The sequence below is a fragment of the Ailuropoda melanoleuca genome, chromosome 5 (assembly GCF_002007445.2).
Source record: "Ailuropoda melanoleuca isolate Jingjing chromosome 5, ASM200744v2, whole genome shotgun sequence".
In the NCBI taxonomy this organism is placed as follows: domain Eukaryota; kingdom Metazoa; phylum Chordata; class Mammalia; order Carnivora; family Ursidae; genus Ailuropoda; species Ailuropoda melanoleuca.
Window position 1 is genome coordinate 65,940,169 of NC_048222.1, and position 26,792 is coordinate 65,966,960.

Here is a 26,792-nt window from a genome sequence, read left to right on the forward strand (position 1 = left end):
GGACAGTATTCTGAGTCACTGTTTTCACACCTCAGACCTGACCAGAGACTCCATTTCTGCCAAGTTTAGCTCTCCCACCATACAGCATCTAAAGGTTTTATATCCATCTCTTGTCTGAGAATGGTTTATTCAGCCTGCTAGCCATCTTTGATATGATAACAAAAACTAATTGCTGTTTGCACATGCTCACTTGATATTTAACTTATTTTCTATTCAGAACAAAATAAATGTCTTGAAAATAGTTTTTAATTCTCAGCCAGTGAATAGAAAATTCCAATCAAGTGTAGTACTCCCTATATTGTTAACTGATTTGCTATTCATTGCTGCTTTATTAACATACCTCATTCTCTTTTCCCTTTAGGAAATAAACACCTTGAAAGCAGATAATGATGCTCTCAAGATCCAACTGAAATATGCACAGAAGAGAATAGAAACCCTCCAACTGGCAAGAAGCAATCATGTCTTAGCTCAAATGGAGCACGGTGACTGTTCCTAGCCCAGAAACTGAAGGAGCACAACAATATGTAGAGGAGTTTATCAGAGATCTCTTTACAAAAATGAGTAACACAAACACCTGGGGAAACATAGATCAACCAGTTATTTAGTACTTTAAAAAAAGAAAAGCAAGTTACTGTATTTTTTTTTTTTTTTTTACTTGAAAGACTCCTAATGAGGGGAACTGTCTTCTCTTCCAGTCAGTTGAATCAAAGGGTAGGAAAGCTGAAGAATGCAGAATTTTTGCCATTCACACCATAAACTTTTTATTCCCCTGGGACTAATACCAACAGCTTGATAAAAATATGACTACAGATTTCTGACGAGGTTGCTTCTCCTATGTGGCCTGTGTAGCTACTTCTTCCTTAGAACTAAAATCCCTGGAAAATCATTTTGCTTCCTTCTGCGGGTTTTCTGTGAACTGAGGGATTGATTTTGTTCCATCCAAAGCTTGCTTACAATGGGAAGATACTCAGATTCCAAAAATAGATTCACTTCCTCTATATTCCAGCATTCTTTTCGAATCTGGTTCCCACTGCACTACCTCAGATATCTAATCAATTAACCTTCTCCCATGCCTTCCTTACTAGGCTCATATTCACATGAGGATAGCTACCTAGACGTAAACTTCTAGAGATGGAGCCACAAACGGGGGTGGGGGGGTACTAAGACATTATCCAATTACAGGTCAACTCACAGTTTTAGTCTCACAGTCATAAGTAGGCAAACTAACACCTGGAAACATAGCTAATACCACCTAATACATGACTGGCCAGGTAGCTAAGAAAAACATACTGCAAACATGGTACTTGTCCTCATATATCTACAATGGAGAGAATTAGCAATTTATGGCTTTTTGAAAGTCTGTTTAACTTTTCATGTGCCATCTTTTTTTTTTTTTAAACTATTTTGAACTGATTTTGTGCTATACTGTCTTCACTATTAATATTATTTAGAAATAAGCTAATTGGATCAGAGGCTTCAATAAGACCTGAGAGCGTGTATATGTGTATATATTATGTATATACAATATCAAGCATGCATTTGACTTGGATTTTGTTTCCTCCTTCAGAAAACGTGGAAGTGAATTAAACAACTTTGTCATTTATACAAATCCACAAATATAAAGTTAGTTACAAGATAAAGAACTTGCTCACAATGTAAAATGTATTGTTTAGCAAAATCACAATTAAGAGTCCTGTGAGTTTTCTATTAATGAAGGTTAATGATAAATGGGCTCATTTGGTTGTCTGGGCAACAGTTTACAAACTCCCAATCTATAAAATTTATCAGACTCGTGATTTCTCTAAAAAGTTCATAGAATCATTTTCTTTTTGAGGGGAACTTACCTTCCACGCTTGGAAAGCTTGGTACCAAGCAGACTTGAAATTCATTCATAATCTCAACAATGAAAAGTTTGAAACCCAAAGCCAACAACACCAAATCTTAATCAGAATACAAAGTATATATACAGTGTGACTTCCTTGAAGGATTCCAATCATTTAAGAAGTTTCTTTGATGAAAGACCAGTTTCCATCTGCTTATCTCCTAGTGCTCAGCTTTAGTGACAAAACTAGTGAGCAGCTTTCAGTTAGTGTTTTAAAGAATTACTTTACACACAAATTTATCCTTTCCTAATTCCAAGCTCAGAAATCCCCATAGCAGGCTGCTTAGGTCCATCACCTGGTATGTAAGTTAAGAAGCAATTTGTCCATATAAGTAAGCAGCAAACGTGAATTTATAATAGTCTTTAAAATTCATGTTCATCATTATTATTCTTTCCCTCTGATAACAGACCAAAGGTGGTACAGCTCAATTTCTTTATAAACATAAGTCATGTAACACAAATTTTTTTTTCTCCTTACCCTCCATCCAAAATACAGACCCAAGGTTAATTCCTGTGTACATTATCTGTAATCCTAGAATTCCGAAGGTCAGACCTCCCTTAATCAGTCAAATTAATATGGCTAGAGGGTCTCAAGCATTCCAGAATTTATCACTGAAATGGGCAGGAAGCAGTTTTATCACAAGTTTTTATAGTCCAGCAAGGGCCAAAGACAAATAGCATGTAAATTAATATTTGCACTGAGCTACATGGGATTAGTAGAATCTACAGAAATAATCTGGAAAAAATTTTTGGTTTGTCAAGCCTAGGATACAAATTTTTATGCCTTATAAACTGACTTGAAGTAAGTTTGAGCACATATTTATCTGTCAAAACAAGGACAAATCTTATTTTGTCAACAGCAACATCACTTCTCATTTTCTTCGGTAACTGACATGCCTTTTTACTGACCATTGTGAATTTCTGTCTAAGGATGTATAATGTAGAAGAACTGCAGGGGAAAAACAAGTGTACAGATTGTAAAGGGTTTTTTGTGGGGTTTTTTGATACCTAATGTAAGTTTTCTTTGTGTAATATTTATATGATAAAAGACATTAGCATCCCTACCACATAGCTGTCTTGTGTTTCTTCTAGTTCATGAATATGTAGAAGCTTCTCTTGAATTTTTACTATAATCCACAGCTGATACCACTCCCCTATTCTATTAACCAAACTGGGTTTTCCTGGAAGGAAAAGCAAAGCAACTAATTATTCAGTGTGAAGTTTTCTAAATCTTTTTGTAAAATGAAGTAACAGTACAGAAATATTCAACCTTTTCTTACCTTATTGCATAAGGACTTACAGTGATCCCCAAATACTAAGTCTATAAATACTTAAGAATGAAGAAGACAAATTTAAGGTTATCATTTCTCTGTGGCTTTTGTCTTTAATTCAACAGTTCTAAGAAAACTAGCAAGTAAAGAATTCTGAAGTTGTGCATGAAACTGGTACAGTTCAGTCCAATGCAGACCACCCAGAGCAATTCATTTGTGTTCATGACTACTTAGAGTGATTAAGAGATAGCTATGACTTTCTCTTAATCCTCAGCCAACTTTTGTTTAACCAGACCAATGAAGAGTGGGGGTAAATTCCAATCACGCAAATTCCACTATGGAATGCATTCTGGTACATTTGGATGTGGGTATATTTATCATTTTGGCAATTTTAACACTTCATACAAAATAAGTCACATTGACAACCTGACCCTGAAGGAGAGATTAAACTGCCTCCTTTCTTCCATCCCCAGATTCCATCCCAAATTTACCTATCCTGTGCTCCTTTTAAGGTATAATATCATTCATAAGAACAGTCCGTGTCACAAATCGTTTTTGGGTTATCATACCTTCTTTTGACATAAATACAGGTAATTAAGTGTTCTTAGTTTAAAAGGTTTTTACTCTGTAGTGAAGCAAGGTCTCCCTGATCTGCAGAACACAAGGCCATCGGTTCAAAGAAAACAACTGATCCTCCTTCTGCTGAGAGCTATGTGTAAAATGGATGGGGACACATATTCTTTATAAGGCCCACGTAAGAGACTAATCCAGAATCTCAGTAAAGTCATGTCTATAAGTGCTATTAAGATACTAAAGGCAGGGAGGAAAAAAAGGGGGGGGAGGGGAGGATAAATGAGGTAATAGGGAAAAATGAAACTGAGAACCAGGCAAAAAGGAATGAAGAAGTGGCCCATAAAAAGATTTAGACTGTAGGAAGCAGTAAAGTACCATTCATTATACTCTGCACTTGTACTGCCCTCAATTTATAAAACATTTTCACATTATGGCTGTTGACGTCAAAGCCCCAAGCTGGCCACTGCTAGTCTAGATATTGCTCAGCACACTCTTCTACAAAAGAAATTTTTACTTAAAAAAAGAGTATCATGAAAATCCTACCTTCCAGGGAAGAATAAGATATTAGGGTCTAGATCACCCTGCTTTTCATTCAAGTGAAGTTTATAGGAATGTGTAAATAGGAGTGGTTCTACCTCTAATATGATTCCAAGAGCAAGTGTTATATAAAATTGGGTAAGACAGTGGGTACAGCGGATAACTCAACAGCACTCCTATGAAGGTACAAGGAAATCTTACAGAAATGGATCGATTAATGTTTCTGCCATAGGTTTGTTTGCCGCAAACCTTTAGTGATAAAAGTTGAAAGTAGTTGTAAACACCTTCTATATCAGCAACTATACTCCAGCAGTCTTTGATTACATATTTTTAAAAATTATTTATTTTTCAGAGTTTATAGCTACTGAAAAGAACGTTTTCTTAATTGGAAAGCCTTTTTTTTTCTAACTATCACAAATGAAATTAAGTATCTTCATTAAATATAAACATATTTTTTAAAATCTATTTTACAAATAATCTAAAGTTTATGTTTTCCTATCCTGAACAAATTTCTTTGAAGAGTTAGCTTGAAAAATACATGGCAAAGACTGCAGTATACACAATATTTACTTTTCAAGTTTTAACATTATTTTAGTTTTCACTACAGGGTTTATTGTAAAGCAAAACAAAACAACAACAATGAAACTGCCAAATATCAAATACCATGTGTCCACTGGTAATCAGCTTTCTATCTGTTGAGTTTGCTAGTTCACAGAAAATTGTTATGCACGGTGTCAAACAAGAGCCCACACTGGGATACACATTTTACAGTGGGAATGACAAAATGTGACTATCTTATCTGTCTATACTAAGAGAAGAATGCATTACTGGGCCCACTTCTTAAACCATTCCCAACAAGCCCTCGATAAATGGCACTTGTACTTAGGTCTTTATGAAACAATCTGAGAAGAGTGCAAGTGTCACATTCCTCACTTGACAAATGAGGACAAATCAATCCTTGAGAGCTATGGTCATTTCAGCCCATAGCACCCCTGGGCTAGTGCCATGATTCAAATTCACAACTCTTGATCTCCAAACCTTTACCTACTCCAACCACCAAACCACATGTAACCATTCCCTAACCCTGTTTCCAAAATCGAGCTGTGAATCAGAATTTCCAAGGGATGCCCTGATCCTACCTCTGATGGACTGAAACTGACAATTAGTGCCCTAATCCTGAGCAATACAGCTCAGCCTCCCTTTAAATATTCAAACACCTATGGTGATTGCACAAATGATGAAGAGACCAGTTTATATGAATATTTTTTACATCACCAGGTAAAATTATTACTTGTCCTCATCCCTTTAGAGTAATTCTGACCTCAGTCTTTAACTTTGCTTTGTTAAACAAAACCACAGATTTCAAATCCACCTGGAAAATAAATCAAATACACATAGTAAGAAGCAAGCTTGAGCTTCAATTAATGGAACTTTAACAGAATCCTGGTCAGAGGAATCGCTGCCTTTAAAAGAACAAACAACTCATGACAACTGCCTACTGAACTATCAGATCAGTCCCTTTCCCTATTTCATAAAGTATAATCATCAAATACAAAACAGGCCACAGGAATACAGATGAGGCAATAGTCTATATTCCTTACCATTACAAGTCGGGTAATTTATGTGTTTCAAACCTGAATAAAATACAGGTAACAATCAAAATTCAATCATGACAATAAAATACTTTCCATTTTCCAAGTTTAGATGGTAATAAATATTTACATTTTTAAAAATAATTTTTGCTCATTTTTTGTTTTTTAAAAAGACATGCTCAAGGGTATACAGAATATGGAAAAATCATCACTTTGTCTAAGAGATCAAATGGTAGTATAAAACAATGCTTTTACAGATTAACCCAATTCAAGAATGGTATCAGGGAATCTAACACGGCGTTTACTTCAAAGATGACATTCAAGTATGTTATTTAGAACACTACACCTAATGTCTCTGCCAACAAGTAAGCACTGCTGATTTTGGTAGTTTTTAATATCTTCTATATCCACCACCACCTCCATATGGATCTCCATAACCTCTTCCACCATAGCCCCCTCTTCCACCATAGCCCCCTCCTCTTCCACCATAATCTCCCCTGCCTTGGAACCCCTCCACCACCCCAACCACCCCTTCCGCCGCCTTCTTGTCTCTTTTGCCAAGGGGGCATTTCAGGGGGTGGTGGTTCGATTTCATTCGGCCGTCCTCCTCTGTCAGGCACCCTTCCCATCAGCACCTGTGTGAAGAAACATGGTCCTTCAGTTTCTAATATTTTAGAAGTTACAGTTTACATAAAGGATTCAAGTGATATTGAACTTAACTGTTCTAATAAAGAAACAGAAGCCAAATATTTAAGGACATGAACGCATCAGACATGCAGCACGAATTATTACTGAAAATATAAATGTGATGTATGACAAATTCCTTACAGTGTGGATTATGTTTAAACAATCTAGGGAACATTATTGAAACTTAAGGGCTTCTTAATTTTCTCTTGTTCAAATTTGTTTCAAAATTCTGTAACAAATGCAGTACCCACTAAAATATTTTTAGCAAAACATTTTCAATATACATAAATTATATACCCTATATTCATTAACTTCATTATCTATTTATACAACTCTGGACTTTCCACTGCCATTCATTGGGTCATGGATTATCCAATAAAAAACTATATTCCCAAGCACGTGTTATTTTAAAAGTATGAAGTATAATATATGGTAACATGTGAATTTAATGAGATGTTAGAGATGAATATGACTATAATCCAAGGTATCCCTCTAGAGATACAAGGATTTGCAATGAACTATTCCTTTCTTATGAAACTTAAGCTCATTAACTTTCAATGATGACACTAGTTACTATATCAGCAGAGAAAATGAAGTCTTGATAGGCTCTCCTAACCATGCTTCACAATACTTGAAGGATAAGCCAGGGAAGAGTGCAGTTTAAGTCCCCAGCCTTCTGTAGAAAGGAGCTAATTTATAGGTCCATAAATACAGACAGTGCTGAAGGAGGAAGCTACCGAAACTAGCTTCCTGCTCATCTCTTTCCGGAAAGAAGGAAAAACCGTAACTGCTTCAACCAAAATGACCTACAAATCAGTTGTGTTCTAGTTCCATTGATCCTCTACTCAAACCACGTTTTAGTAATTTATATCATAAATTAAAGACAAAAAGTATAACATCCTTACTGTGGGGCAATGTTCGAAGAATGCAAACATTCTCTTAAAGTCACCAATTATGTCCTAATTACCAAATGCAAAAAATAGGTTTTCTTGTTATTTTCATTGGTCTCTCCACCAAACAAACATGCTGCTTGGGGACACTTCCCAAGAACTGAGAAGACTGCCTTCAAATAGATTATAAATTATAAACTTGGAAAAGAGATGGGCAATGCCACTTAAAGTAAAACTCTTAATCCCATAAAACTAAATCATAACCTGATAAAAAGACACTAAGTAATATATTTAAAGACAAAATATTTTCAAAAGATAGAGGAGGTTGATCTAAAATAGAAGAGGGAGGAACAAACACTGGTGACTAACTTAGCAGTAATTAACAAGTTGACTTTATATACAACCATCTCTCTAACAAGATACACCGTATCAAGGACACTTTTTTCACTGAATAACAATGTTTTAAAATTGCCCAAATCCCTTCTGACTTTTTGCTCTTTTGTAATAAAGTTTGCCATAAAGTGCTCTAAATATAGAGTACATGCCAGTCAAAATGACAAATCTAGATTACTGCCATTGCTGCTGTTGTAAAAGATTCAATCACTTTGAGCTTGCTTAAAAGCAATGTTGGAGAAATGGAACTATATTCTTAATCAGAAAATGGAACCTCTAAAGATTCAGTAACCTGCCCAAGGTGACTCCTCTATGTAAATGATAAGAGCTAGGACACGAATCCAGATCCGTAGGTCTCCAAGCATGTACTCTTCCTTTATACCAAGGTTATAAGGAACCTGTCACTACCTGAAACAACTACTACAGATTTTTACTGACAAAAAATATATAATTCTTGGAAAGGAGGCAAATAATTCTGGCTAAAGCTACTGATAAAAACAATTCTTAGTTCCTCTAATTCAAATAAAACTGTGGTTTGATTTATGAATATAAAAATTCAAATGAACAAGCACACACAAAACATAACAGCCTGGATGAACTGAAATACTTTCGCCACTCTCTGTTCTAGGAGTTTACCAGGGTGTAAGAGAAAAATGAACTGAAATTTGTAAAAACATCAAATGAGGATATTATAAATTCATTCTCCACTGTACTGAAAGAAAAACCAACCTTATTAATGGCACATGCCGTCTTCTCTCGGCTGGAGCCACTACTTGTTCTAATGATCTTGGACAGATCTTCACGAGCAGCAAGTAGATGTGCCAGTGTGATCGTTGTCTTGGGTGATAAAGCATAACGCTTAGGCTGATAAATTCTTGCTATGTCATCTGTTTTTACCTAAATAACAAAAGGTAGGGGGAAAAAGGAGCCAAAGAACATTTCAATGAAAGAACAATGGCAACCATCATCTTCAGAAACAGAAAAGAGCAAAACATTTAAATATCTCATCATTTGGAGGCAGAATGAAAAAGAGAGACCAAGAGATGCCAAAAGAATACATAACTACCAATAAAAAGTCATTTAAAAATAACGCAAAAAAGATTCTATGTTAGCTAACAACAAAATACCCAAAAATATCTTTAACCAAAAACACATACAGGACCTTTAAGAAGGAAACATTAGTAAAGCTTATAAACACAAAAAGAAAAGTTGAATGAATCGAGAGAAATGCCAAGTTTCTGGACAGGGACACTGAGTATTGTCATTTTTCCCCCAAATTATCTTATAGATTTATTGTAATACTACTGGAATGGTTTTTGGAGGATGGGGGGGGAGGTAATCTAAAATTAATCCAGAAGCTAAATATGTAAATACAACTAAAAGAATTTTGAAAAAGAAGAGTTCTACCAGATATTAATATGCAATACGAAATCATCATCACTGTTTTAACAGTTAACATTCCTTGAGTACTTATTAAATGTGCCAGGATACTGTCCACTTAATAGTCATTTCTTTAATCCTTACAACATCCTTTTAGAGTGTTGCTTTTATTATTCCCTTTTGCAGATAGAAAAAGAAATGAGACCTGGAAAGCTTAAACAGTTTCCGCAAAATACAGAGTCCCAGTTTTGCCTACATGCTAATAAAGGTTCTAGTTGACTCCCAGGCAAAGGTACAGATAACAACATACTATCCTACCTCAGTCTAATTAAATGGAACTTGGGGGAAAAAAACAGACTGATGAAACAAAACAGGCAATTAAAATTCAGAGCTTCGTAAATAAATATGAATGCAATAAATAACAGAAGAGACATCAAAGATCAGTGACAAATGGGGGTGGGAAGTAAAAAAAAAAAATCAGTAAAAAAGGGATAGATTAATTTTTAAATGGTGTTGGAATGAACTGCTATTTATATAAAAAAGAGGAACAATAATTAGGCAGACCATATAACAAAGAGAATTCCAAATACAGTAAAGAGTTCATTGTTTAAAGTTTTATTTTAAATTGAAAAACTTTAAAGGGGCGCCTGGGTGACACAGCGGTTAAGCGTCTGCCTGCGGCTCAGGGCGGCTCAGGGCGTGATCCCGGCATAATGGGATCGAGCCCCACAACAGGCTCCTCCGCTATGAGCCTGCTTCTTCCTCTCCCACTCCCCCTGCTTGTGTTCCCTCTCTCGCTGGCTGTCTCTATCTCTGTTGAATAAATAAATAAAATCTTTTTTAAAAAAATAAATAAATAAATTGAAAAACTTTAGTATAAAGATTAAAATTTCTATACAACAACATAAAATAAAAAAACTGGTGACAATATTTTCAACAAATAAACCAACTAGCTAACTTCCTTAATATATAAAAAGCTCAATCAAAAAGAAAAAGGGAAGATCCTAAGGGGAAAAAAGCAAGATGCAAAAAGAAATTTCGAAACAAAAGGAAATTTAAATGGCTAATAAGCTTTTAGAAAAAAGCTGAACTTCACCAATAATGAAAACATACAACTTAAAACAATTTAGTCTTTTTTTCAAGTTAGCAATAAAACTGTTAATATTCTAAATATTAAAAAAGCTAAAGTGAGGACAAAATTTTATTTACCCTACTGGTAGGAGTTTAAATTCATAAAAACTTTCCAGAAAACAATTTGGCCATGGGAATTAAGACCATTAAGAGTCATAACTTTTGACACAGCAAATTTCCACTTAGGAATCCACCATAAGAATATAGTTGCAATTCACAAATAAAAATTACATACATTAATATTCCTAGTAGGGGTTAATACAGGAAAAAATGTCTAAAATAAGAAATTATGCATCATGGATGGCACTGGAGGAGATAATGCTAAGTGAAATAAGTCAAGCAGAGAAAGACAATTATCATATGATTTCTTCTCATCTATGGAACATAAGAACTAGGATGATCGGTAGGGGAAGAAAGGGATAAAGAAAAGGGGGGTAATCAGAAGGGGGAATGAAACATGAGAGACTATGGACTATGAGAAACAAACTGAAGACTTCAGAGGGGAGGGGGGTGGGGGAATGGGATAGACTGGTGATGGGTAGTAAGGAAGGCACGTATTGCATGGTGCACTGGGTGTTATACGCAACTAATGAATCATCGAACTTTACATCGGAATCCGGGGATGTACTGTATGGTGACTAACATAATATAATAAAAAAAAATCATTAAAAAAAAAAAGAAATTATGCATCATTATATGATAAAATATAATGCGGCCATAACAAGGACACTGAAAGGAAGTACTGCTACATTCAGCAACAATGGATAAACCTTGAAAGCATTATGCTAAGCTGCCAGACATAAAAAGCCACATACTGTATGATTCCACTTATATGAACTGTCAGATAGGTAAATCCAATAAGACAGAAGCAGATCATAGTAGTAGCTGTCAGGGAAGAGAGACAGGGAGTACTGGGAATGACTGCTAATGGGTACGTGTTTCTTTTTAGGGTGATGGAAATGTTCTAGAACTAGACATGAGTAATGGTTACAAAAATATAGTGAATATAATAAAAACCACTGAACTATATACTTTAAGTTGGTGATTTTTATCACAGAAAAATTAGAAATTAATTTTAAAAAGAATATTAAAATAAAACTTTCAGAGTATGGAACAATGATCACAATACAATCAGTGAAAAAAGCAAACTATAAAATTATACACAGTCTTAGCTCAATACTAGCAAAATAATGAAGAAATCAGATTAACCATACTAACAAACATACATAATCTGTCCGAAGGGCAACTCTAGAGAATGCACCAAAACATTAAAAAAATTTATACATATTGTTTTGTCAAGAAACTCCATTTTAGGAATATATCATGGACATGAACAGAAATTCAGCTGCTGAGCATTTCATTAAAGGGTTAGATAAAATCAAAGAAAACCTTAATAGAATATACTTATATGATAAAATATTCTGCAAAGAGTTTAAATGCTGTTGAACAGTATTTTATGAGTCATTCAACAATCTCAGACACATGAAATGGGGGGAAATGATAATGATATATTAAATTTAACAAGAAAACTCAGGGTACAATTGCATGTATTCATATAATTAATTGAAAAGGATCAATTGAAAGGACAAAACTGACCTAAAAACAGCCTAAGAAAAAGAATTTTCAGAAATCATCCAGACTAAAGAATAAAGAACAAAAAAACAACCTCTTTGACCTAAAACATGATTTAAAAAAAAAAAAAGACCAAGTTGAGAAGATAAATAACAAGGTATTTCCTAAAGGCATATTTCTCAAAGTCCCCCAGTTAAAGGCTAGGAAAGAGTTAACATGTCCATGGTGTTTTAAATGGTGTTGGAAAGAACTGCTGCTCCAAATGTTTAAAGAAAACAGCATATCAAAACTCATTTTGGATTTCTGTGTAAATTTAAGGTCAATAGCAAAAACATCCTAAGTTAGTATGTTAAGACACTTTCAATGCACTAAATTTCACAATTTTCCTTATATTCTCAAATTCCTTTTTCCCGTTAAAATTCTATCAGGTTAAGGGGCACCTGGGTGGCTCAGTTAAGCGTCCACCTTTGGCTCAGATCATGATCTTGGGGTCCTGGGATCAAGCCCCGCATCGGGCTCCTGGCTCAGCAGGGAGTCTGCTTCTCCCTCTTTCTCTGCTCTTCCACCCCACCCACATTCATGCGCACACGCTCTCTCTCTCTCTCTCAAATAAATAATCTTTAAAAAAAAAATTCTATCAGATTAAACTGGAGACCCAATACATAAACCAACTCTATTAAGTTTCCAGAAGTCAATAAAAATTGGTATCTTCCATACATCTGAACTTTATTCCATTTCTTGAGGTCCCCAATCATGTCATCCAGTTCTTGGTAACTCACAGCTCTTACAATATGTAGGTTTCTCACATACAACAGTCACTCCAGTGACATGGACACACACATACACCTCTGGAGTTTATCCTGGTACACACGGAGAATATAAACAGGCTTACCCGATCTGAGAAGCTGATCAGGTATTGTGGATACAGAGATATTCTAAAACTGTTCTACACCTGATCATACAGAGTACTGAAATGTTCATCCAGAACCAGGTACATCATAAACCTTGACACATACGAGGTGCTGAATAAACGTTTATTGAAAGAGAATACATCATTGACAGGCTACAACCCTGCCTTATAGCTATTCTATTACTATGCTAAAATTTTTTTTCTCAGAGGAGAGTTCAGAGAGTGGCATAAGAGGATCCCGAAAACTCCTCCCCTGGTCAAAACATATACACAGCTGCATGGAATAATTCCCTCAGAAAAAGCCCTGAAAACTGAATGAATACAGCCTCCGCAAGGAGGAACTAAGAGGCAGCATCAAGAGGAGCAGGAGTGGCAGAGACCTCCTCTCACCAAAGGGAAAAACCCACACCAGGCACAGCGATCCACAGCTGGGAAAGAATCTCAAAAACATGGAACTTCTCCCTGAGGAGTGAAGGGTTAGAGTTCAACACCAGGCACTCCAACCCTTAGATTATGCACAAAAGAGATAAGCCCCCAACAAGTCAGACTTTGAAAACAAAGATTACATCCAGGAAAACCACAGAGCTACAGGGAACAGAAAACTTGTTCTTAAAGGGCTCACTGACCCCAAGACCCAGTGATAAAATACAGGCTGGAAAGTACCCGCACCACAGGTAAAGGCATCCACTCATAGTCCTTGGGTACCTGCGAGAGAGGCAGGCAACTGCTGAGATACACTCTAGGGATAGAAACACTATCAGGTGACATTTTTGAGATCACATTCTACTTTGCTAGTGCTGATGCTTGCAGGTGCCATCTTGGAACTCTCAATCTAATCTGCTAATGCTGCTGGTGCTCCACTGAGAGCCTCACTCCTTGGCAGAGTCCCATAACAGGGAGGCATACACAGCTCACACAGAAAATGCCCCTTGAGCATGGGGCCCTGGAGATCAGGAGGGATTGCACTTCTGGACCCCCCAGGACATCTCCTACACAAAGCTACTCCTTTAAGACTGGGAGAGGTAGCTGATTTGCCTAATACATAGAAACAGAGAGTCAGACAAAATAAGGAAACAGAGAAATATATTCCAAATGAAAGAACAGAACAAAACCCAAAAAAGATCTTAATGAAATGGAAGTTATCTATCTGAAACAGTTCAAAGTAATGGGCATAAAGATGTTCATCGAACTCAGGAAAAGCACAGGTGAAGTGAGAATTTCAACCATATAAGACAGTACCAATCACAGCTGAAACACACAATAAATGAAATAAAAAAGACAGGCAGGAATCAAAAGCATATTAGATAATAAAGAAGAACCGAGAGTGACCTGGAAGACAAGGTAGTGGAAATCACCTGATCAGAACAACAAAAAGAAAAAAGAATTTTTAAAACTGAGGATAGTTTAAGGGACCTCCAAGACATCAAATGTACTAATATTCACATTATAGGGGCCCCAGAAGGAGAAAAGAGGGAAAAAGAGGCAAAAAACTTATTTGAAAAAATAATGGCTGTAAACTTCCCAAACTGGGGAACAAAACGGACATCCAAGTCCAGGAAGCAAGATGAGTCCCAAACAAAGAGATCCATACCACAACACATTGATAAGTAAAATATTAAAAGTTAAAAATAAGGAGAGAATCTTAAAGACAAGAGAAAAAACAACTAGTTATACACAAGGAAACTCCCATAAGTCTGTTAGCTGATTTTTTCAGCAAAAATCTTGCAGGCCAGAAGGGAGTGACATGATCTATTCAATGTACCGAAAGGAAAACTTACAATCAAGAATATCTGCAGGGTTATCATTCAGAATTGACAGGGAGGTAAGAATTTCCCAGACAAGCAAAAGCTAATGGAGTTCATCAACACTAAACATTTCTTATAAGAAATGTTAAAAGGATTATTTAAGCAGAAATGAAAAGCCATGGCTAGAAATAATATATGAAAGAAAAAAAAATTGCACTGTTAAAGGCAATTATATAATAAAGGCAGTGGATCAACCACTTACAAAGCTAGTATGAAGGCTAAAAGACAAAAGTAGTAAAATCAACTATAACTACAGTAATTAATTAATGGATACATAAAATAAAATGACATAATGTAAGATGCCAAAAACATACAATATTGGGGGTGGGAAGTAAAAATGTAGTGCTTTTAGTATACATTCATCAACTCATTCTAAGCGACCATCAACTTAAAAGAGACCATTATATACACAGGTTGTAATATATAAAACTCATAGTAACTACAACCAAAAACCTATGATACACAAAAAATAAAGCAAAGAGAAGCCAAACATAAGACTATAGAAAGGCATCAAACTACAAGGAAAGAGAGCAAGGCAAGAAGACAAGACAGGGAAGAACTACAAAAATAACCAGAAAACAATAAATGTTAATGAAATAAATTCCCCAGTCAAAACACACAGGATGGCTCAACAGATAAAAGAACAAGACCCATTATATGCTACCTACAAGAGACTCACTTCAGATCTAAAGATACTCACTGACTGAACATAATGGAATAAAAAAGATATTACACTCAAATGTAAATGAAAAGAAAGCTGGATACCCATACTTAGACAAAACAGACTTTAAAAGACCAGAGGCGCCTGGGTGGCTCAGCCAGTTAAAGCATCTGCCTTCAGCTCAGGTCGTGATCCTGGGGTCCTGGGATTGAGCCCCACATCGGGCTCCCTGCTTGGCAGGGAGCCCGCTTCTCCCTCAGCCACGCTCTCTCTCGCTCTCAAATATATAAATAATCTTAAAAACAAAAACAAAGACCATAACAAAAGGTAAATAGGGGTATTACATCTTGAAAAGGGGGGCAATCCAACAAGAGGATATAACATTTCTAAATATTTATGTACCCAACATAGGACCACCTACATGTATAAAGCATATATTAACAGGCATAAAAGGAGAAATTGAGAGCAATACAATAATAGTGGGGGACTTCAACACCCCACTTACAACTACAGATAGATCATCCAAACAGAAAAATCAACAGGGAAACATTGGCCTTAAACACATTAGACCAAATGGACTTAAAAAATATACATAGAACATTCCATACAAAAGCAGCAGAACACACATTCTATTCAAAAGTATGTGGAACATTCCCCAGGACAGAACAGATGTTAGGCCACAAAACAAGTATCAATAAATTTAAGAAGACTGAAATCATACCATGCATCTCTTCCAGCAACAGCACCAAACTAGAAATCAATTACAAGAAGAAAATTGAAAAAAAACAAATGTGTGGAAACCAAGCAACATGTATTAAACAACCAATGAGTCAATGAAGAAATCAAAGATAAAATTAAAAAATACTAAGACATTGAAAATGGAAACACAACATTCCAAAATCTATGGGATACAAATAATGAGTTCTAAGAGGGAAGTCCATAGCAATGCAGGCTTACCTCAAAAAACAAGAGAAACCTCAAATATTCTACACCTAAAGGAACTAGAAAAAGAAGAACAACAAAGCCCAAAGTTAACGGAAGGAAATAAAGATCAGAACAGAAATAAATGCACTAGAGACTAAAAAATAAATAAATAAATAAATAGAAAAGAGCAATGAAACAATGAACTGATTCTCTGAAGATAAACAAAATTGATAAACCTTTAGCCAGACTCATCTGGAAAAAAACAAAGAGCCCAAATAGAATTAGAAATGAAAGAGAAGTTATAATCAATAGTACCAAAATATGAAGTATCATAACAAGACTATTACTGAACAATTACACACCAATAAATTGGACAACTTAGATGAAACTAATTCCTAGAAACATACAACCTTCCAAGACTGAACCATGAAGAAACAGAAAATATGAATACACTTATTACCAGTGAAACTGAATCAGTCATCAAAACACTCCCAACAAAAAAAACTCCAAGACCAGACAGTTTCACAGCCAAGTTATACCAAACACTTAAAGAATAAATAGCTAACCTTCTCAAATTATTCCATAAAACTGAAGAGGATGAAACGCTTCCATACTCATTTTTAAAGGCCACCACTACCCTGAAACCAGACAAGGACACCAACAAAAATAAATTACAGGCCAATATCCCTGATAAACATAGACACAAAACTCCTCAACAAATGATTAGCAAAAGGAATTCAATAATACATTAAAATTACATAATTAAGTGGTATTTATTCTACAGATGCAGGACATTTAACATCTGTAAATCAAACATGATATACCACATTAATGAAGGATAAAAATCATATGATTGATGATCTCAATAGATGCAGAAAAAACATATAACAAAATTCAACATCCATTAATGATAAAAACTCTGAATAAAGTGGGTAACGTACCTGAACATAACAAAAGCCACATATGACAAACCCATTGTAAACATCACACTCAACAGTGAAAAGATGGAAGTTTTTCCTCTAAGGTCAGGAACAAAACAAGGATGCCTATTCTTGCCACTGTTATTCAACACAGTACTGAAGCCCTGGCCACAGGTATTAGGCAAGGGGAATAAAAAAGAAGGCTTCCAAACTGAAAAGAAGCAGAACTGTCATTATGTGTAGATGACTTATTATATACAGAAAACCCTAAGCACCCCACCAAAAAAATTATTAAAACCAATAAATGAATTCAGTAAAGTTGCAGGATACAAAATTAATATACGGAAATCTGTTGTGTTTCTATATACTAATAACAAAAAAGTTATTAAGAAAATAATTCCATTTACAACTGCATAAAAACAAAACAAAACCTAGGAATAAATTTACCAAGGAGGGGAAAAGACCTATACAGTGAAAATTACAAGACACTGATGAAAAACACTGAAGACAACACAAATAAATGGAAAGATGTACCATGCTCAAGGATTAGAAGAATTAATTTTGTTAAAATATCCGTACTACCCAAAGCAATCTACAGATTCAAAGCAAGCTCTATAAAAACACCAATGGCATTTTTCACAGAACCAAAATACTATGACTAAAATAATACTAAAATTCATATGTAAGAATAAAAGATACCGAATAGCAAAAGCAATTATGAGAAAGAACAAAGCTGGACATATCACACTCCCTGATTATAAACTATACACAAGCTATAGACATCAAAACAGTATGGTACTAGCACAAAAACCAGACACACAGATCACCTTAACACTGAACAGAGAGCCCAGAAATGAACCCATGCTTATATGGTCAATTAACATACAATAAAGGAGGCAAGGATATACAAGGTTGGAAAGGATGGTCCCTTCAATAAATGGTGCTAGGAAAACTGGACAGCTACATGCACAAGAATGAACCTGGACCACCTTCTGAAATCATACACAAAAATAAACTCAAAATGGATTAAAGACTTAAAATAAGTTCACTGAAACTATAAAATTCCTAGAAGAAAACAGTAAGCTATTTGGCATCAGTTTTAGCAGTATTTTTTTTTTTTTTTTGGATCTGTCTCCTCATGCAAGGACAGCAAAAGCAAAAAAAATAAACGAATGAGATGACATCAACCAAGAAAGCTTTTGCACAGCAAGGAAAACCAACAAAACTAAACAGTAAACTAATCAATGTGAGAAGGTATTTGCAAATGATATTACTGATAAAAGTTTAACATCCAAAAGATGTTAGATATAAAGATATAAAGAACTCATACAACTCCTATCAAAAAAATAAGATTAAAAAATGGGCAGAGGACCTACATAGACATTTTTCCAAAGACATACAAACAGCCAACAGACACATAAAAAGATGCTCAATATCACTCATCATTAGGAAAATACAAATCAAAACTACAATGAGATACCACCTCACACCTCTCAGAATGGCTATTATCAAAAACACAAGAAACAACAAGTGTTGGCAAGGATATGGAGAAAAGGGAACCCTCGTGTGCTGTTGGTGGAAACATAAATGGTGCAGGCACTGTGGAGAACAGTACGGAGGGTCCTTAAAAAATTGAAAACAGGACTACCATACAATCCAGCAATACCATTCTTGGGTATTTACCCAAACAAAACAAAAACACTAATTTGAAAAGATATGTGCATCCCTATGTTCACTGTAGCATTACTTACAATAGCCAAGATATGGAAGCAACCTAATATCTCAGTGGACACTGACAGATGAATGGATACAAAAGATGTGGGGAGGTTGTCCGTGTATATACACACACACATATACGCAAATAATGGAACATAATTCAGCCATAAAAAAATGAAGTCTTGCCATTTCTAACAACCTAGATGGATCTAGAGGGTAAAATGCTAAGTGAAATAAGCCACACAAAGAGAAATACCCGATGATTTCACTTAGATGTGAAATCAAAAAAGCAAACACAGAGCTTTTCAGTGTCTTGCTCTTAAATATGAACAACCAAGAACCATACTGCATTTGAAGAAAATCACCATAAGAAAGAAACTAAGAAAAACTAATAAAAAATAACCCTGGAGGAAACAGAGATAACTGAAGACAAAAAAATTTTTTTTTAATTTTTCATCTTAAGAAGGTAATACATCCATAAAACAAGAAAAAAATATGAAAAAAAGGAAAACTCAAAAACCAAAAAGACTCCCTGGAAAATAACTATGGCAGAAAAAATAACGATGGCAGAAACAAAAATTCAATACCAAGAACAAAATAAAATTGAGGACATTTCTAAGAAAGTGTATCAAAAAAGGAAAAGAGATGGAAAATGAGAGAAAAAATAAAGCAACTTAAGTGGATCTACCCAGGATGTCCAAAATCTAACAAGAATTTCAGAAAGAGAAAACAAAAGGGAAGAAATTAATGAAGAAAAATATAAAGGCTAAGAGTGCTGATTCAAAGGTCCACTTAGTGTTCAGCACAGTAAATGGAAAAGACCCATACCAACACTTACTATGAAATATCAGAACTCCAAGGCTAGAGAAAAGAGCCCAAAAGCTTCCAAAGAAAAACAAAATGTCACCCAAAAGACATAGAATGACATCAGGTTTCTCACCAGCAGCATCAAACATCAGAAAACAATGAAGCAATCAGTACTCTTAGGGGATAATATTTTCAAACTAGATTTTTATATTTATTCACACTATCAATCAAATGTGGCAGAATAAACATATTTTCAGAATGGAAGGATTCAGAAAAATCACCTCCTATGCACCCTTTGTCAGGAAGGGTTTTTATTTTATTTTATTTTTTTTAAAGATTTTATTTATTTACTTGACAGAGAGAGACAGCCAGCAAGAGAGGGAACACAAGCAGGGGGAGTGGGAGAGGAAGAAGCAGGCTCCTAGCGGAGGAGCCTGGTGTGGGGCTCGATCCCAGAACGCCAGGATCACACCCTGAGAAGGCAGACGCTTAACGACTGCGCCACCCACGCGCCCCAGGAAGGGTTTTTATTTATGGATTTATTATAGCAAAATGAGAGAAGAAACAATGAAAAAGGTAGCCACAGGATCCAGGAAATAGTGGAGTAGCCAAGGATAGCCATGCAAAAAGCCCATGATGGCAACAGGAGAATACTATCTTTTGGGAGGGAAAGTATACAGAAAATGGAAAACTCATTAGAATACTTGATTTTAAAAAGTATATTCAGAAAGAAAAAAGCAGCAGCAGCATATAATAGAGAAATACAATGCAAGAAAAAACAAAATCCAATAGAAGGAATATGACACCCAAAGACGTCCATATCCTATTCCCTGGAACCTGTGACTATGTTACCCTGCAGATGTAGATGTGATTAACTCAAGGATCTTTTTAGATGGAAAGATTAACCTGTATTATCCAAGTGGGCCCAGTATAATCATAGGAATATTTATTAGACAAAAGGTGATGTGACAATAGAAACAGGACGAGAGAATGGAAGATCTTACACTACTGGCTTTTAAGATAAGAGGATGAAGTCAAGAGCCAAGGTACACAGGTGGCATATGGAAGCTAGAAAATACAAATGAAACAGATTCTCCCCTGAGGCATCTGGGAGGAATGCTAACTTAACCTTAAGTTAACCTTGCTAATACCTTCATTTTAGGACTTCTGATCTCCAGAACTGTAAGAGAATAAATGTTTATTATTTAAGCCACTAAGTGTATGCTAATTTGTTACAGCACCCATAGAAAACCAATACAAGACACCACATGGAGACAGAGACCACATAAAAACCAAGAGGACAACCAAAGCACCCCAGCAATCAGCAGAACCCAGACGTATGAGACAACTATCTTGAATATTCCAACCTAGTCCAAGCATGAATGAAGCTGCACAAGTGACCCCAGCTAATACAACGTGGGACAGAGAACTGCCAGGTCAATACAAAAAAGGTAATAATGATAGTGATGATGATGATGATGATGTGATGATACCTGAGAGTAAGAGGCACCAAACGTACCCTCTGACCTGAAACTAGCAAAGCAGACAACCCATGTGAACCAATGATTTTCAGACACTGGACATCAAGGAGCCCAAAACAGTAATCCCTGAAACAGAGAAAGCAAATGTGGTGAAGCCTGTAATTGTCCCAGCTTATTGTCTGGAGAGTTTCTAGACTCTGATGCAGAGTGGAGCAGGGTACCCAGATGAAGCATGGATACAGATTAAAGGCATAAAATGGGAGGGATGGGAGACAGCTCTATAGGACTATGTGAAGAGATTCATCATTTCGGAATGCCCCCTGCCCTCCAACCTCTTCAACTAGAACACAGCCCAGAGCCTTAGGACACTTTTAAGAAGACTTGTACTGGTATCAGTACTGCCTGTACTTATTCCAGTATTCTGCTTTCTCGACCAGTTGCTCATTATATCTATCTCACTGTCTCATATGATGTCCTTTTCTTTATGCATATCATTGCATAAATCACAACATCTAGGACTTTAAAATAAATGTGAAAGTTTTGGAGAGAAATTAAGATATCTGCAGACAGGAATTTAGAAAAGACTAGGATCATTATATAAGACCAGTAGTTGGCCTGGGCATGTGCTTCAGACGGGAATGGTAAGTACAAATGTGGCACAGTTACACAATAACAAACAAGACAGCCTGAAGAGCTGTCAGAGAGTACCACCTACAGGACACAAATGGGAAAACAGTCTTACCTTTGCTCTATCAGACCAACCAAAGGACTGCACGGTCACATCTAACCGTTTCATTAGCATCCGCCGGCGGCACTCATATTCACAAGAAAGAGCATCATTGATTCTTTCCAGTTGTTCCTAAAGAATTCAGAAACAAAAATCATACACTTTACACTCTTTCTGGCATAGTCCAGAAAAGAAATTTGAAAACTGTAGTCAATACTTCTTACTGATTCAAAATATATTGTGCTTGGTGGCCACTTTCTGATCCCATGAGACTTTATGGTAAAATTTTTTACATAATAAAGAGTATCTGATAGAACATTTACGATATTCAGAAGACAGTAAATATATGAATTAAACTCTACATTGGGAGAGTTTACCTCATCTTCAATCAAGCATGTTTAAGTAAAACATCTACTTGCTAAGTAGTCTGGACCAAAAAGGAAAGAAAATACCCCAAATTTCTACCTTGTTGACTTTGAGCTACTATACTTTTCAAATCACAACTATGTTAACATATTGGGTGTTATACATACTCTTGGCCAGGTACTGCTAAAACTAATTAATTATCTGATTGAAGAAATGTTAGGACCTATTTCTCTAGGGTATCAATCCATTTTAATTCTCCAAAATAATAAACACACGCTACCCCCTGTAAAATTAGGTGTCCACTAATAAATTAAACCATATTCACTAATCTAATAAAGGGAGGGAATTTACCGCCTGTTCCAGATTTAAGTCAATTTTCAGCAGTGGTTTTCCCACATGATTTTTCTGGACTTTTGAGAGAATATCTTTCACCTAAAAGTAAATATAGAAGATTGTTTTAAATTAGGGATATACATTTTCACAATCTTATTCTTTCTTAAAATGTTTTGAATGCTAAAAAATAAATGAAATGTTAAAGTGAAATAACTGAAATTCACCTTCACAAACCAAGAAAGAATATCACCACAATGCAGAGTATCTTTTTCAAAGAAGCATTAGTTATATTAATTCAAACTATAGCACACCTTCTTTTCCAGAATAAGAAATAATACACACAGACAACTACAGAAGTAGCTACTGAAAGGTTTTACAATGAGACTCTGTATGGTCTTATGTGAAATAATTTTGGGAATTTCTCCTTGAAATGGCACACTATTATGCACACTCTTGTACAGAGTACAATTCTAAACATTCTGGTTTCACGGTTCAGAAGAAAACCTAGGTGAGCAAGCCCTCTAAATTCTAGTCACCACAAACACATTTAGTTACTTTTGCAAAGCAACACTTTTATTTCAGTGAACAAAATATCAGACATTTGTTTTTGCTTTAGCAATACCAGCCATTCCAATAACAGTAATTTATCCTGAAGAAAATGATAGCCTAAGTTGGGCTCACCCTCCTATCTGAAGTAACTTTCATTATCTAAAGAAACAATTTTAAAACCAAATGGCCTATTTACAGTGTCTTAGTTATAAGGTAACTAGAGAAAATAATCAAGAGATTTTGAGGAATATGAAGCTTATTTTACGTTAGGGGCACTTTTTAAGAAAAATAATTAAAAACTGCGAACAGAAAATTAGCTTAGAAACATGGTGGTGATGGCAAGTGACTGTAAATGGGTACAAGGGTTTTTTTTGAGGGTGATGGAAATGTTCTAAAATTCTATTTGGATGATGGTTGTACCTCTAAATACACTAAATATAATTTAAAAATACTAAAATTCATCAACTTTAAATGGGTGAATTTGCTATGTAGAATGTATCTTCAGAAAGCTATTTTTTTAAAAAAATTAGCTTAGAAAGAACTTGTGCAAATGAGTGGCCCCAAAGCTTAAGCTTTACTAGCTTTACAGCAAATATGCCTGTACAATACAATTCTTACATATTATAAAGAATTACTTCAAGAAAGTCAACTTCTGTAGATTTCCCAACTATTTAAGTACCTTCAACTTTGATCATTTCATATATTACTAGAAGCATGATTTGTAACTCCTCACTCAAGTAGGATTCTGAATGCATACTTACAGTTTCTTACACATAATCACATTCAGCTCCACTCCCAGGATTTCAACACTGGACAACAGTGTTTTAGTAAGTTTTAGTAAGTTTGAGAATGAAATCCAAATAGATAGAGAGGGAGTTAAGAGCACAGACTCTGGAGGTTGCCTGTACTCCAACCTCAGGTCTACCACTACTACTCAGAAACATGCTTGTCCCATTTATTAAATCTTTCCTCATATGGCTATTGCAGAGAATAGTAGTAATACCTCATTATAAGTGATATGAGAACTAAATGAGTTATTATATATAAACATTTGGAACAGTAAATCCTGTATGTTTGTCATTAATATTACTATGATTACATTAGATTCACATTTGAACAGCTTCAAGTTAGAAAATAATAATTTTCTTCCCCACTGGTGATAAAAGTGTATTCTGGACACATCACCCGTACAATAAGGAAATTTTGCTTTTGACAGGAACTGAATGGAGAAAAAAATCTTTTTAAGTAAATATTTGGCCACAATGGCCAAGTAACAACTACCTTATAACTAACCTGCCAGCATCTGAACACAGGCATTATTGCCCTACTTCAAGTAAAGAAACAAGAGGTTTGCGGATATTTTTAATATTAAATGAGACCCATAAAAGGGAAAAGCCTCTTTGGGATCAACATGTAGAAGCACTGGAAGATTAGAAAGAGCCTAGAAATCTGTCAATTTGAAATTCTCCATGACATTTTAGCCAATTCCAGATCATTCTTAATCCAGACGAAAAGAGAAAATAAGCATTGAAGAGTAACTTAATTACAGAACAATGTTTTTGAGCAATTCACAGTGTTATTCTTTGGTCTGCAGGTTTCACAAAAAGAAAAAAAATGTCTTTAAAACTGTATTTTCATCTTAATGATACCAAATTCTCTATGTTCAATGGAGACAAATCTTTTAATTTTTCAGTTCATAAACTACCAAAACAAAAGTATTTTATTCAAGGATTTAGCATAACACAACATGTCTAAAAACGGAGTTTTAATACCTATTCTTGACAGTGCGAATGTTCTTTTCCTTTAAAATAAATCCTGCCTTAGTCCCCTAGAGGACTCCTAGGAACTAGGCTGGAACTTGGTGTGCAAGATTAGCATTCTAATATATGGCTCAATGGGGAAGAACAGTAGTTTAATAACTGAAGAGAAAATTTCAAAAAGTTTAAGGTATACAGTTTGTGGTTGTTTTTAACTACATCAGGGTACTCATCCATTCATTCTCTATATAACAAACATACGAAACACCTATCCACCAGAAACTGTGCTTGCTCACTGCCAAAGACAACCACATTACAATTCTATTAACAATATCTTTTTTAATGTAGTCTGCCTTTCACTTTGGAGGATTACTCTACTTCTTTCATTATATTACAATACAACTTTATTTAGGAAAGGGATCCTTTAACTTGCCAAGTGATTTCTAGCACAGAAAATTCTCGAAAGGCCTAAGGGCCCTCACTCACTAATTCCTGAATATTAGCTATAGGCAAATTAAGTCACATGCAATATTAATTCAAAATCCAAAATTTAGTTTACAGAAGATAAACTTCTCCTGAAATGGAATGTAGTTTTAAAGGAAATATTTTCATTTTTAATAGAACATTTACATGTTAGCATTTAATTCCATTTTTGGGAAATGAAAAATAAAACAAATATAATACCTTTGATTCCACTTGGTTTAGCATAAGCGGAATGTCAGAAGTTGCTGACTTGGGTACACCAAGAGTATCACAGATAGCTTGAACTTCCTGATAAATTTCACTGTTTTTATCTAATTGAGAATCTTTACGTTTCTTGTTCTGCAGTATCTGTAAAGCTTGAAGCTCTGTACTTAAAAATACTATAATAAAAAAAGGGAAAACATAATGTTAAAATATACAAGAACTACTTAAAAATCCCAGTTCTAGGTATACATTCCAAGGAAATGAAATCAGGATGTCAAAGAGATTTACACTGCTATGTCCTCTGCAGTACTGTTCACAATAGTCAAGAGAGGGAAACAAGTGCCCTTCAATAGATGAATAAAGAAAATGTGGTATACATATTATATGATTCTATATGACATGCCCAGAATAGGCAAATCCATAGAAACAGAAAGTAAATTAGTTGTTTCCTAGAACATGGTAGTGGGTGGTAGGATTAGGGGCATGGGATAGGTTGGGGAGGAATGGGGTGTGACTTAATGGATATAGGATTTCCTTTTGAGATGTTGGACATGTTGGAAACTTAGATTGTGGTGATTCTTGCACAATTTTGTGGATAAACTAAAAACCATTGAATTGTAGTTTAAATAGCTGAATTTTATGATATGTGAACTATATTTCAATAAAGATATTTTTTAAAAGAAAATGTAGTATATATATACACAATGGAATATTATTCAGCCTTAAAAAAAGGAAATCCAGCCACTTGCAACCACATGGGTGAACCTGGAGGACACTATGCAAAGTGAAATAAGCCAAACATAGAAGGACAAATACTATGTGATACCACTTTTATGAGGAACCTAACACAGTCCAAGTCATAAAGCAGAGAGTAGAATGGAGGTTGCCAGGGGCTGGGGGAGGGGGAAAACGGGAAGTTATCAAACATAAATTTTTACAAAACTGGTAAGCTGTTTTAATAAGGTTTTAAAATCAGAAGGACCTTGGCATAGTACTCATAAGTGAAGTTTGATACATTTTGGTCAGTGATCGCAGGGTCTTGAGATCAAGCCCCAAATCAGGCTCCCCACTCAGCGGGGATTTCCTCCCCCTCTCCCTCTGCCCCTCTTCCTGCATTTGCTTTCTCTCTCTGAAAATAAACAAATAAAATCTTTAAAAAATATTTGCTAAGGGGGCGCCTGGGTGACGCAGTCGTTAAGCGTCTGCCTTCGGCTCAGGGCGTGATCCCGGCGTTATGGGAT

General features: G+C 35.4%; 2 protein-coding genes across 4 annotated transcripts in view; one reads left to right on the plus strand and one right to left on the minus strand.

Annotated features, from left to right (window-relative positions):
• Positions 1–2,951, plus strand: part of RASGRP1 (RAS guanyl releasing protein 1) — a 78,511-nt gene extending 75,560 nt beyond the window's left edge. For all 3 annotated transcript variants that reach the window (XM_034661181.1, XM_034661182.1, XM_034661183.1), the window contains one exon: positions 362–2,951. In XM_034661181.1, coding sequence (XP_034517072.1) covers positions 362–496 — 135 coding nt within the window. In that variant the 3' untranslated portion in view covers positions 497–2,951. The remainder of the gene's footprint in view (positions 1–361) is intronic.
• The window catches only part of FAM98B (family with sequence similarity 98 member B), a 37,483-nt gene continuing 13,490 nt past the window's right edge, over positions 2,800–26,792 (minus strand). The window contains 6 exon segments of the mRNA XM_011227791.3: positions 2,800–6,367; positions 6,369–6,490; positions 8,555–8,722; positions 21,875–21,991; positions 22,577–22,657; positions 25,549–25,727. Coding sequence (XP_011226093.3) covers positions 6,247–6,367; positions 6,369–6,490; positions 8,555–8,722; positions 21,875–21,991; positions 22,577–22,657; positions 25,549–25,727 — 788 coding nt within the window. The 3' untranslated portion in view covers positions 2,800–6,246.